Source organism: Mus musculus, chromosome 3 (genome assembly GCF_000001635.26).
Source record: "Mus musculus strain C57BL/6J chromosome 3, GRCm38.p6 C57BL/6J".
In the NCBI taxonomy this organism is placed as follows: domain Eukaryota; kingdom Metazoa; phylum Chordata; class Mammalia; order Rodentia; family Muridae; genus Mus; species Mus musculus.
The window spans coordinates 151,798,260-151,812,095 of NC_000069.6; the positions used below are offsets into that span (position 1 = coordinate 151,798,260).

The 13,836-nt window shown below is 40.2% G+C and overlaps 1 protein-coding gene across 1 annotated transcript in view; it reads right to left on the reverse strand.

The window, feature by feature from the left end:
* Positions 1–350: 350 nt before the first annotated feature.
* The window catches only part of Ptgfr (prostaglandin F receptor), a 38,919-nt gene continuing 25,433 nt past the window's right edge, over positions 351–13,836 (reverse strand). Inside the window, exon 3 of the mRNA NM_008966.3 lies at positions 351–3,667. Within this exon, the coding sequence (NP_032992.1) occupies positions 3,365–3,667 (303 nt within the window). The 3' untranslated portion in view covers positions 351–3,364. The remainder of the gene's footprint in view (positions 3,668–13,836) is intronic.

Genomic DNA, 13,836 nt, shown 5'->3' on the forward strand with positions numbered 1-13,836 from the left:
GTGAGCTTGTTGGAACTCCTTGTACTGTTTATTTTAATGAATAGGAAAAAGCACACTTTTACTCAGGCCTATGTAAGTTATCAGAAAATGCATCCTCGATTGCCTACTGCACAGTAAACTGTATACAACAGCCACTATAACAAACAAAATTTTAGAGTCAGGCATAATATGCAACTTCTTCAATTTTTTATATTTACACTGTGGGTTATTCTCATCACAAGATCAGTACTTTTACCCTAAAAGTTTGCTTAGATAGTATAGATAAATCTTCCAGAATATGCACTGAATAAACTCCTTGGCACTTCCCAGAGCTTTGCCTTCGTCACAGGTTGATGTTAAAAGATGGTCTCATTGTAGACATCACAGCAGTAGAGGAACAATTGTGTCCATATCAGAGGCTCACAATAAAGAGCCCTGGAGCCTCGAAACAAGTCCCTTCTCAGTGCCTTTCCTCAGTTGAAATGCATGGTCATGTTAACTGCAGAGTTTTACCAACTATAATTAGGGAAGACAGAGACTTGGTTCTTCATGCCTCTGTTTTTAAGATGCCAACATCTTATTTCTGTAGAAAATAAATCTGCTCAGAAAGTAAGTGAACTGTCGGAAAGTTTGTCCAAGCTTTGAGTACTCTTGAAATGAAAGATGATAACACTTATGTAATGCAACAGTAATCATAAATTGTAATGCCTTTTTACAATCATATGCATTCTACATGTACATGCACATACATATACACACATATTCATAAACACTCACATGCATGCACACAGGAACACACATACATATATGTATACATATGTACATCACAAAAACCAGCATGTAGCTGTCAGCTTAAATTTAAATTGTGCATGCTCTTTACAACTCCGTGCTCAAGTTACACCAAAAATCATTGTCTATTCTCTGATATATTCTCTACATAGGAATCAGTTGTGCGATTGATCACTTGTCTTAAGATTATCACATAATAGTGTGTATTCCTTTCGAATCACTATAAATAATTTCCTTTAAGTCTTCAACAAGACTTAAACAAATTAAGCTATTAGCTTAATTTCTTTCAATTTACTTAGGAGAATTTACCAAAAGCAGTAATCATATCTAGTGTAAACTACCAATCAAAAGCAAAAGTTTTTGAAGATAGTATTTTGAGTCCTAGAATCTGAAGTCATTTTTATAGATAAAAACAATTTTGAAAGGCTGGAGTGATGGCTCAGCAGTTAAGAACGGCAGCTGCTTGAAAATGGTGCTCTCATTTCCTCAGACAAAGAGATGAGATGAAAGCCATACTCTAGCTGTGTAAATACACAGCTTAGGCTGAGCTCAGAGCATTTTTTTCTCTGTTCTACTTACCCCTAGGCCTAGGCCTAAAAGCTTCTACTCTCCAAACAATCTAATCTTCCAAACTAACCGATTCAATCTGGCTTCTCTCCACTTCTGCCTGATTGCTTGCTTGGCCTCATACTAACTTTGTCAATAAGCTCTGCTCTTCTGGATTCTTCCCATTCTTTGGTTCACTCTGTCTTCACCTGCACCCATCTTGTTCTCTCTGCAGCTGATCTATGTAAAACTGTCCTGGGAAAACTAAAATTGCCATAAACACAAACACACACCAGAGCCCCTTTCTCTCTCTCTCTCTCTCTCTCTCTCTCTCTCTCTCTCTCTCTCTCTCTCTCTCTCTCTCCTCTCTCCTCTCTCCCTCTCTACTCTGCTCCTCAGTATCCTCTCTTTCCTGTGCTATTCCCATGTGAGTTAGGCATATCCTTTCTCTAACTCATTCGGTCAAAACTTTCTCTGATTCATCACTCCATCTGCCCCTCAATTGGACATTGCTTTCAAAAGTGACTACTTCCTTCTACAAACTAACTTTATCTTCATTGTTAGGAATTAAATGTGTGTACTAAGGGTGTATCTATATTATAGCCAGGTCCAGGCATGTCTGCATTCCAGCCGGATCTTATAGACCTAGAAGGTCTTTGGATGTGATCTCTTGACAGAGAAATCATGTTGAAGATACTATTTTAAGTCTATTGAATTCACATGGTTTCGGGATGATGCACATGATGCACAGAAATGCATTCAGGTAAAACATCCATACACACTGCAAAAACTAGTAATAGTCTTTAAATGAAGCCAAACTTGATGGAAGCAAGGAAACATTTTAAATATGAAAATACATTTCCATATAAAACATAATCACTAACCCTAATCAGTGCTGAACCTAATGTTTAGAATGATTACTGAAATTGAGTATCTTTGTGTTAAATTATAAAAACAAAGGAGAAGTGTGAATTAAGATTGGGAAACTTGGCAACAGAATCTTAGCCTCAGGTTAACTGCAACAGTGGGGCCAAACTCCTGGCTAATTCTAGATCTTTCCACTCCTCACTGACAACACAGGCTTTTGGAAGTGTGGTTCAACTTATTTAGTGAAATTGCTGTTAACAGAACTTCCTTCTGTCTGTGTGTGTGTGTGTAAGGCAGAAACAGAATAGCTGCAAACAGACTTCAAATGTGTCTTGATTGTTTTTCTTTTATTCTCTGACACAGAAAGGACAACTCAGATAAAGCAACGTTTGCCATGTTCTTGGCATGTGTAAGTGGGTTTCCAATGTTTCTATCGTCTATAATAGGGCTCATGATAGGCTGTCATGAGCTGAATCTGTGCTAAGACAAAGCCGGCATTTCTCTACAATTTTCAGAGGAACTGGAGATTACTTAGACACTGAAAACCTATGACTTTATAGGAGGATAACAAATATGGAAAAATAATTAACCTTCATAACAACAAATGCAAGCACTCATACCTGTCAGTTGTGACAAGAATGATTATCCTCATCAGCCTCACAATATCAGGCTGGCCAACCTACACAGTGGCCATCAAAGTCACCGTGAGTCTCAGATGTCATGGTCATGCAGATATTGATTGAGGACACATGGACTGGTAAACAGAGCAGAACCGCACACGCAAACAGAAAAAATGACTTGTGTCATTTTAAGCTTTGTCTGTAAGTCAGGGATCCTCAAATGCCATGTCACAGTGCAAGTAGCATAAGGTGCTTGGAAAAATAGGTCAAATAAAGGCACTAGGCCTCAACAGATTCATTTATTCCAAGAACGTAAGCCACACAGATTAAACTCAAATGTGTGTTCTACTCAAGGACACCACATTGTATCTGTCTATCTCCTGTTGACACAAACAAATGAAATACACAACCATGCAGCAGTCAGCTTAACAAAAGTCAGAAGGTGTGTCTGACCAGTGTTCTCCCAAACTACACAGAGGTCCAAATGTTCCAGTTACACGATGAGTCGGATCAACTGAGATGTTTCAGAAGTTTCCGTGACTTTCTTCTAATACTGCATTGATTTACAGTCCAGCTTCACTCGATGCTTGCTGGCTCTCCTTCTCTGCAGCTGGTGACTCAGAAATAGCAGCAACCTTTAAGGAATTCTTGATGGAGCTGAGTTCCCAGATATGCAAGCTGATGATGTTAACTCCACAGCAACGACTGGCAAGTTTATACAGGTTCCTAAGGACAGCCTTCCGTAGCAGAATATAGACCCAGGGATCTAAGATCTGATTCCACGTTGCCATGCGGAGAGCAAAAAGTGTCGTTTCACAGGTCACTGGGGAATTATTTCCATTTATTGCAATGTTGGCCATTGTTACCTAGAAAACAAGCAAAATAGGAAAAGCTGTTGATCACAGACATTTCTTCATTCCCACAGTTTTTCAAGTTGACAACAAATATAACATGACCTTTGTACCACATCTCACAAAGTGCTGCCATGTTGCAAAATACTGATGGATATAAATGCATGATGCCATAAATCATGGATGTAGGCCATAGAGTATTTTAATTCAAATTGACATGAAGACTATAAAAATGATATTCCACTGTGAACAAACAGACTCAAGGAGAAACAAACATGGATACCAACAACTAGCCTCACACTTCTGGGAGTAAGAATTTTAAAGCGAATACACATTAGTTTATTCAATAGAAAATAAAAGCATATTTAAGCAAATAAATTATTCATAAGCTTGTAAGTACTTTTAAACAATGAACTTTTCCAGGCACTGTAATACATGCATTCTAAAGATGGGAGCAAAAGGATCATGTCTTCATGGCCAGTCAGAGAGCATAGAGAGGGAAAAAAAAACGAACTTTAGAATTTCCCATTGGTGGCTACAATGTCACCCTCATTTTCACTTGGTCCCATAAGTGCCACTTTCTTCCTCTCTGTCTTCACTTGGCTAACATTCCCAGGAGGATGCAGGGAACTTTCCAAAGGCTCTATAGAAATGAGTCCTCACTCCAACTGTGGCTTAATCATATCAATGTCTATTTTTGGTATACTGTGGCTATTTCCTGCACGCATCATTATAAAGATCATCTGATTCTGTAAATGTTTGCCACTCTTATGTTAAAATAAAGCAAATCACCAAGCCCAGCTCTGACCACCACATACAAAGGTGCAAGTGGGAGAAAAGTGGAAACATCAGGCTATCAAAATAAGTAATAAATACATCAATAAAAGATGATTCCAAAAAATTAGAAAGATGTTCAGACTATCGGACCATTTGGATTAAAATATAATATAACAAAACCTGAATATCCCAAAAGAAAATAAACTTAAGACTATTGTCAGAAAAAAATAAAAATGGTCTTTATTCATACCAATGATATCAGTGGCTAAAGGATGGGGATCCCTTAGCAAGTGTTTACAGTTTACACAGCACATTCCACAGTGGCTGCTGCATAAGTCACCTAAACTTGCCTCTTATGACTTCTTATCTGAGGCACAGACCCTCTCTCCCACCAGGTGGGCCCTGCTTGTCCCACCTTTCTGATGATCAGCTTGAACAGCCCTTCTTTAAAACCCGCTACCTTTTTTCTCTCCCTACTAATTCCTACCCATCCTACAAACTCCAAGAATGGTCTCATCTCCATGTGATAGTCATTGTCTCCATCACAATGGGTTTGCAGCTGTTTCCCCTGTGGTGGTCCTGTTCCCTATCCACAGCTACTCAGCCCCCTAGTAGACTATATAGATTGTCACAACCCCCATTCATACCTACTCATCCCCTATTAGAATATAGATTGTCACAGTCCATATCCACACCTACTCAGCCCCTAGTAGACTATAGATTGTCACAGTCCCTATTCATACCTACTCAGCCTCTAGTAGACTATAGATTGTCACAGTCCATATCCACACCTACTCAGCCCCTAGTAGACTATAGATTGTCACAGTCCATATCCACACCTACTCATCCCTATAGACTATAGATTGTCACAGTCCTTATCCATACCTACTCAGCCCCTAGTAGACTACAGATTGTCACAGTCCCTATTCATACCTACTCAGCCTCTAGTAAAGTATAAATTATTGTAGTGCTCATGACAATCCTGTACTCATCTATGCACTTTTGAGTGTCTTTTTATTTCTATTACCAAGTACAAAGCCTACACTTGAAATGTACTTCATAAATTCACTCACATTTTTATTCCTCAAGGTATTACCTCAAAGAACAACTTATTATTAGAGCAAGCTCTGCCCAATCCTCAAGAAGGGTTCAATATTTTGAAGCATTAAAAGTATCTAAGTGTTTCAGTAGCAGCATAAACTAATGGAAGATTCCAGGCTGGCTTGATATCACCCACAAGAAACAGGATCTTGCAGCCTGAGCAGATCTCTTGGGAAATGGCTCATTTTCCAGAAAAATAATGTATCAAATGAAAACAGTGTATTCTGCACAAGAGTACCTGGGTCAGATGCGTATTCTCGTTACCGCTTCCCCTAATTATGCAAAAAGATTGAAGAAGTGTACAGGCCCCAGTCCTCACAGAAATGGAACCAAGACTTGACTGTCATTGGAATGAGATATCTTCACTTTTACATTTTGTCTTCACCAACCGAACATCCATTTACCTCCTCTCGGCTAGGCAACATGCTAGGCACTGAAGACACGAGGCGAACACAGCAGACACTGTGCAATCTATCATGCCTTCGAGGATTGTATTGTATTAGTTTTGGTTCAAGGGTGAATGAGTAAATATCTATCTTGCATGTACTTTCTATCAGTGAATGAACTGTGCCTTTGGTATCTCATAGCTCAGCCAGACACTGCCCTGTATATCTGGGAACAAACGTGCTCCATGCAATTGTATCAAAGAACCCGTCTTGTGCTAGAGATATGCACATGTAAAGTGCACATGAAGAATCCCAGGTCTAGCTTCTCTCTAGGACAGGAAGCCAGTGTCCAGCCATTCAAAACTCCCCCTTTACCCTTTGCTTGAAGTAGTCACTCCAGGGCCCAGATCATTAATTAGTTAGTCACCGACAAAAATATAGGTATAGTATTTCTGTAAAAGAAAACACCAATTAGGATGTTATTGATACTAATGCATTTCTGATAGTTTAAGAGCAACCACAATGTTCAACAGGGGATGAATAAATCATGGCCAGGTCACAAAGTGGAACTCTACACAGGCATTGCTCTTGAGACAGTGTTAGTTTAGAGGAAGCAAGTCATTAAATGTTATTTTATGTGACCTCAATTCAGAAAAAGAGACTATTATGTTGTGCATGTTATTATTGCATTTATTCTGCATACAATAAAACGATAGAGGTGCTCAAATGCTGCATTGGTTGACTCTGGATAATAGGATTCTGATTATTTTCCTTTGTATTTTGTATAATTTACTAATTTTTTTAGTGACATCACACATTGTTTTAATAAGTAGTCCCCCCTCCCTCCGGTAGTTTGTAGAAATAACATTTTACTGAACAATCAGAACACATAGGGAGTGTCTTAGTTAGGGTTTTATTGCTGTGACCATGACCACGACAAGTCTTATAAAAAACATTTAACTGGGGCTGGCTTATAGGTTCAGAGGTTCAGTCCACTACCATCAAGGTGGGAGCATGGCAGCATCCAGGCAGGCATGGCTCAGGCAGAGCTGAGAGTTCTATGTCTTCATCCAAAGGCTGCTAGTGGAAGACTGACTTCCAGACAACTAGGGTGAGGATCTTAAGCCCACACCCACAGTGACACACCTACTCCAACCAGGTCACACCTATTCCAACAAGGCCACACCTCCAAATGGTGCCACTCCCTGGTCCAAGAATATACAAACCATCACAGGGGGTTTGCTGTGTATAAGTACGGTGGTGGTTTTGAAGGTGCCCAGAATTTCCTGGAAAGCTGAGCTCTAACACAGCTGGCAGGTGTCGGGAAGCTGAGGTTAAGATGGGGAGGACCTGCAACCTGGGCAGATGAGCACAGTCTGTAGCCATGTTCCCTGGCCTCTGACGCAGGCTCTTCACAAGTCTGGAAACTATGCTCTGACAGGCCCACCCAGACTTACATTACAGAAAGTTTTTTTGTTGATGTCTGACTAATTAATGATCCAGGCCTTGGAGCCACTGCTTCAATCAATGGGTAAAGGGGAGAGTTTTGAATGGCTGGGCACTGTGTTCCTGTTCTAGAGAGAAGTTAGACCTGGGATTCTTCAACAGATGAATGAATACCTGTTCACAGCCACCTGTTGATCAAAGAACTGTCCCAGGAGACAGGAGAGTCACAGAGGCACTGTGGTGGACAGACTCACCAAGTAGCCTATTATAAAGAAGTGTAGAAAGAAAGGTGCATTGTGTTTTCTAAAATATCTTCCTTGGATCTTGCAATGTTACTTTGTGTGTGTGTGTGTGTGTGTGTGTGTGTGTGTGTGTGTGTGTGTCTTTCTTTGTGTGTGGCTGTGTATCTCTGACTGTGTGGCTGTGTATACACATTTGCATGTTTTAGGGTACATTTGTATTGTCCAAAGGTGACATTGGATGTCTTCTATGATATATTGAGCTCACCAATTGTGCTAGTCAAGCTAGCCAAATGGCTTTAGGGATCCCATTTTGCCTCCCAAGTGCTGGGGTAACAGGGAGACCATCATGCCACCTTGCCCTTACCTAGGTGTTAGGGTCATAAAGTCCAGTCCAGCAAGCACTGTGCTCAAGAAGATGCCATCCCCTTTTTCAGTGATAAGAAATTTTAGTAAAAAGTAGGTGGCACAAAATATTTGGACGATCTATGAAAATAATCCATCATTTACATCTATGATTTCTCAGATGCTCACAGTCATGTTAAATAAATACATGAGGAGAGGGCACATGCACGTCCAGGTTTCAAAGAGCAAAATAAATAACATAATATTTCTGTATCCCATTCAGGCTATAAAATAAAGCTGTGTCAAAGGTCATAGTAGTAATGAATCTGAAACTTTAGTTATCACAACAGAATCCATGTTAGCTAAGTGTTTACTATAGGAATCATTAAAACAGCACACACTCTGTCCGTGTCCATGTTGACCTTAGTCAGGGCTCCATTGGCCACTGGCAAGTCAAGCAGTGCTAGACATGATGACACATAAGCCCAGCACTTGCAAGGCTGTGTAAGAGGATCTTAAGTCTGAGAGCCGCGTGGGCTTCAGTGTAAGCAAGCCTGCGCTATGTGGCAAAACCCTGACTCAAACAGAAGAGCAAAAACAAACGCTAATGGCAAATTCAAGAAGTGTGTTTTTGCTTCTGTGTCTTTGAGCTTTCAAGAAACACACTAATCCAGCAGTGAGTGAATTTCTCTGTCCACTGTCCAGGCGTTGTGCAAGATGACAATGATGCCGAAGCAAAGCCTTGGGAAAATCCTGTCTAACAAATGATTAATTTAGCTTCATTATTTAACAAATCATCACACTAAAATATTGTCTCAAAAATTCATGTGATAGTCTTGACTATGTTCCAACCCCAGCTTACAGTGGGGCAATCAGTTTCTGTTGTGTGAGTCTGGATGTACGATGTCTCTATGTGGACAAACCAACACGATGCATTCATAACACTGCATGTAGCACAATAAAGACACCAAAGTTGCTACAAGAAGAGCTATTAATAAACTTCATCTTGAAAATACACATCTTTACAATTTTGTAGCACATTAGCACTTCCATTGCTCTGGTTTAATTAATTTTAAAGGGCTGGAGATGTAGCTCAGTGGTTAAATGCTTGCCTAGCAAGGTTTCCATTCCAGCACTATGATAGGAAAGAATGCCCACCCCACCACACCACACCCCCATCGTTTGAGCAGTTTTGAACTTAGCATCACTCAGATGTAGGATCATATTCCCCTGGCACATCATTTGAAAATGCCCTCAGTGAAAATATGATGAAGACATTCCTGGAGAGACGCCTGTTCTTAGACACCCAGAGCCTTTGTGAAATAGTAACAACAGCCCTTCTCATGTGCACAGTGTCTATAAAAATACACAGAGTTCTCATCCAGTCATGGAAGTGGGTTATGCAGGCAGTTTTATGTCAGTTTGCCACAAGCTAGGGTCACCTGAAAGGAGGGAATCTCAACTGAGAAATTCCTTCCACAAGATCCACCTGTAAGACAGTTCCTTAATTAGTGATTGATGGGGGAGGGTTCAGCTCATGGTGTGTGGTGTCATCATGGGCTGGTGGTCCTGGGTTCTGTAAGAAAGCAAGCTGAGCAAGCCATGTGGAACAAGACAGTAAGCATCACTCCTCCATGGCCTCTGCATCAGTTCCTGCCTCCAGGTTGTTCTCCTCTGAATTCCTGCCCTGACTTCCTTCAGTGATAAACTGTGACATGATAAGTTAAGCAAAATAAACCCTTTCCTCTCCAACTTGCTTTTGGTTGTGGTGTTTTATCACAGCAATGGAAACATAACTAAGACACAAGCATTTACACTATGCCTAATTTCATATTATCTTACTCCAAGGACCATTCTTTCTCCTGACAGCTTTAGAAAAGACTGGTCAGAATCACAGGGAATGACGTAGCTATAAGGAAGTACAAGTAATTTTCAAACTGCCATCATTTATAAACTTTGTCACTATACTGGCTGGCTTTCTGTGTCAACTTGACACAAGCTGGAGTTATCACAGAGAAAGGGAAAATGCTTCCATGAGATCCAGTTGTAAGGCATTTTTACCCATTGTGGGTAGTGCCATCCTTAGGCTGGTAGTCTTGGGTTCTATAAGAAATCAAGCTGAGCAAGCCAGGGAAAGCAATCCAGTAAGCAGCATCCTCCATGGCTTCTGCATCCACTCCTGCCTCCAAGTTCCTGCCCTGTGTGAGTTCCTGTCCTGACTTCCTTTGGTGATGAACAGCAATGTGGAAGTATAAGCTGAGTAAACCTTTTCCTCCCCAACTTGCTTCTTTGTCATGATGTTTCATGCAGGAATAGAAACCCTGACTAAGACAATCATCCAAGGATAATCTTTAAGTTTATACTTAAACACAGAAGGTCCATGGTGACAACGTGACACCACAGCTTCAAATACAATAAAAAGATTCTTTGCAGTGCTTTGTGTAAAGATTCCACTAGGGCTCTTAGTATTTACAGAAGTTGAAGTTTAAAGAGTATTTTGGAAATTAAACATATTGGTGGTAATTTAGCTCTACACATTGATCCTATTCTTGCAAACAAAATCAATAGCAGGCGACTTGCAATGCACACCTACAAGCTCCACCCCCAGAGGGCAGCAGCCGGACTCTGCTACACTGAGTTCAAGGCCTGTCTAGGCAACACACTGAGACTTGGACTCAAAAAAGTAGAATAATTGTGACAAAAACCTGCAGGGGAACAATTCTTACTAGGCAACTCTAGAATAATATATATGTGAATTAATACATATTATATGAATTCAAAACTACAAAAAAAAACCCTAAAAACTATAGACTTTGGAATGATAAATGATTTTCGTTACTAAGATTTTTCCCTGCTTAAACTTTATAACTTTTATATCTCAATCATTCATTTATTAAAAACCCTTGAATTATGATTTTGTATTTTATGAATCACTCAGAGAAAAATGAATACATGGCAACAAGAGGAAAAAGGACAAAGGGGTGATTGTGTGTGTTACTGTGAGTGACTGTGATTGTGTCTGTGTATTTGTGAGTGTGTGCACATGTGAGTGTGCATGCACTGCATGTGTGTGTTCATGAACACCCTCCTGCATCAGAGTGACACCCTCCTTTTACTACAGTGACACCCTCCCTTAATACAGTGACATTCTCCCTTCCTATAGTGACACCCTCCCTTTGTAAATCACAATTCAAGTCAAAAGCTCTCTATATATTTTGATACCTTTATACCAGCTAAGGAGATAATGTATGTAATGAACAGTGAACTTCCTCAAGAAAGGGGTCAGATATACCTTAACTTGTTGAATTATCATAAAGCCCTTGAGAGGTCCTTGATTATGATTATGATATGAGGCAAAAAATAAAATAAAATAAAATAAACCAGAGTTGTTACCTTGCCCAGGTTTTGGTGGCTAGAAAGTGGTCACAGTGAATCTGAAACCCAAGTTTACCTGCCTACTATGTTACAATTATTAGTGTGATGATGGATAGGCAGTAATACAAATGTCAGCTGACAACTCATTCTGCTTCATGGGTCTTACAACATCTATGTAAACTTGTTTCCAAGCATGAAAGAAGTATTATCCTTATTTTAAGATGCTGGCAGTAAGACCTGAAGTGGTTAACTTGTTCAAGGTTACCCAAGTATAATATGATAGAGGACTAGACAGGAGGCTCTGCACTTAACAGCACTGGCTGCTTTTGCAGAGGACCTGAGTTTGGTGCCTGGTTTTGTGTATCAACTTGATACAAGCTGGAGTTATCACAGAGAAAGGAGCTTCCCTTGAGGAAATGCCTCCATGAGATCTATCTGTAAGGCATATTTTCAACTAGTGATCAAGGGTCCATTGTGGGTGGTGGCATCCCTGGGCTGGTAGTCTTGGGTTCTATAAGAAAGCAAGCTGAGCAAGCCAGGGGAAGCAAGTCAGTAAGGAACATCTCTCCATGGCCTCTGCATCAGCTCCTGCTTCCTGACTTGATTGAGTTCCTGTCCTGAATTCCTTTGGTGATAAACAGCAATGTGGAAGTGTAAGCTGAATAAACCCTTTCCTCCCCAACTTGCTTCTTGGTCATGATGCTTTGTGCAGGAATAGAAACCCTGACTAAGACATCACATAAGTAGCTCACAATCACCTTTAACTCTAGTTCCAGATCATCTGACAAACTCTTCTCATGTCAGTGGGAATGCACTACACAACCCATACATGGACATGGATGCACACATACACGTAAATATCATAAAATCTGAAAGAGTTGGGATTTGATGGGTGGGACCTGGTAGGCAAGGAGTGATGAACTGGCCTCCTTGGCATTGGTAGGGCTCATGTTTCAAGCACGGTGTTCCCATTTCTGTCTACAGAGGTGTCCTATTGTCTCCCAGCTAACCTTCCACTGTCACCAGGACTTTTTCTTAAAGGTAGAAGAGATGCTCATAGATGTTTTGCACTGAATCTCCTGTGCCCATTACAACAGACTTTACTAACTGACCAGAAGGGCTGTGCACCCCATAACCAAGGCATCTATTAAAATGTTAGGACTGGAGAGATGGATCAGTGGATAAGAGTGCTTGCTGTGCAGTTTCAGCTGGGCATTCCACGAATACCTGTACCCCCAGATCCAAGGGGTCTGGTGGCCTCCTCTGGTCTCTAGTATGTAGACACAAGTGCATACACATATGCATGCACTCACACACTCACACAGACACATGGAGACACACACACACACACACACACACACACACGAATAAGTCTGTTTTAAGACAAAGAAATACACTTGTCAAAATGATTCAAGGTTAGTATCTGATCTGGAATATAAGGGCAATTTGTATAAACTGTGAACTAATAAAAATAAAATGAGTTCTTAGCACAAGTCAGTGGGATTATCTTTTATTTGTTTGTTTTGAGACAGGGTCTCACTAGGTTGTCCTGGTTGGTCTAAAGGTCTCACTAGGTTGTCCTGGTTGGTCTAAAACCTGCTATTCAGACAAGGATAGCCTCTTGACTTTGCCTCTGCATCCTGCATGTTGTAACTAAAGGTGTGACCATCCCTTCTTTTAAGTGTCTTTATAGCCTCCTATCATGAACCGCATGATTTTTATTTTGGTAGTCGTCTTCTTATCCTCACATTGGTATTGTTCGACCTTGTTTTTTTATTATTTAATTGAAGCAGTCATTTATTCTAATTATAATCCTCCCTCCATCATGTCTGTCTTTGCAATGACGACAGTAAAAACTCAATAGGCAGGAAGGCAGTTTTAGAAGAAGAGAGCTGGTACATATCCAACCACAATCTGAGGCATTTTACTTTTAACTGTGCATTTTACAGCTCTGTGAATTCTGGTTTCCAGTCATGATGACTGCTATTAAACCCACAGTTAAAATAAAAAAAAATGTTTATATTCCAAATATAGACATAGATATTTTCATTCTAATCAAGAAGTGTTTATCATTTATGGCTTAAGCAGAGGAATCACAAGGATCGTGTGTATGAACTGCGATGAGAATCACTCGCTGGAAGTTGGTCACAGAATTAGAAAGCCATTGTTTCTCGAGCAAAGCCCACTTTATTTGACTGTTTACAACACGCCTTTTATAGCAAAAGCAGACGGTACCAATAAGGTGTTTCAGTAAACCATCTGTCCTGAAACACAGAATGTTTTTCCAGAGAGAGAAATTTCCAATTGCCCCAGTGGTTTGTTATTACAGTAGTTTGAAAAGATTGCCCAAAGCCTTTCTAAGCTTTAGCACAATCATTTGTCATTTGATGGGAACTCTTAATGAAGTGGGTGTCCTTTTAAAAATAAAAGACATCCATAAATTTCAGAGAAACTAAGGATTTGAAAAAGCTATCCTAAGCTAATAGACCACATGTACTCTCCACAACTCACTGAA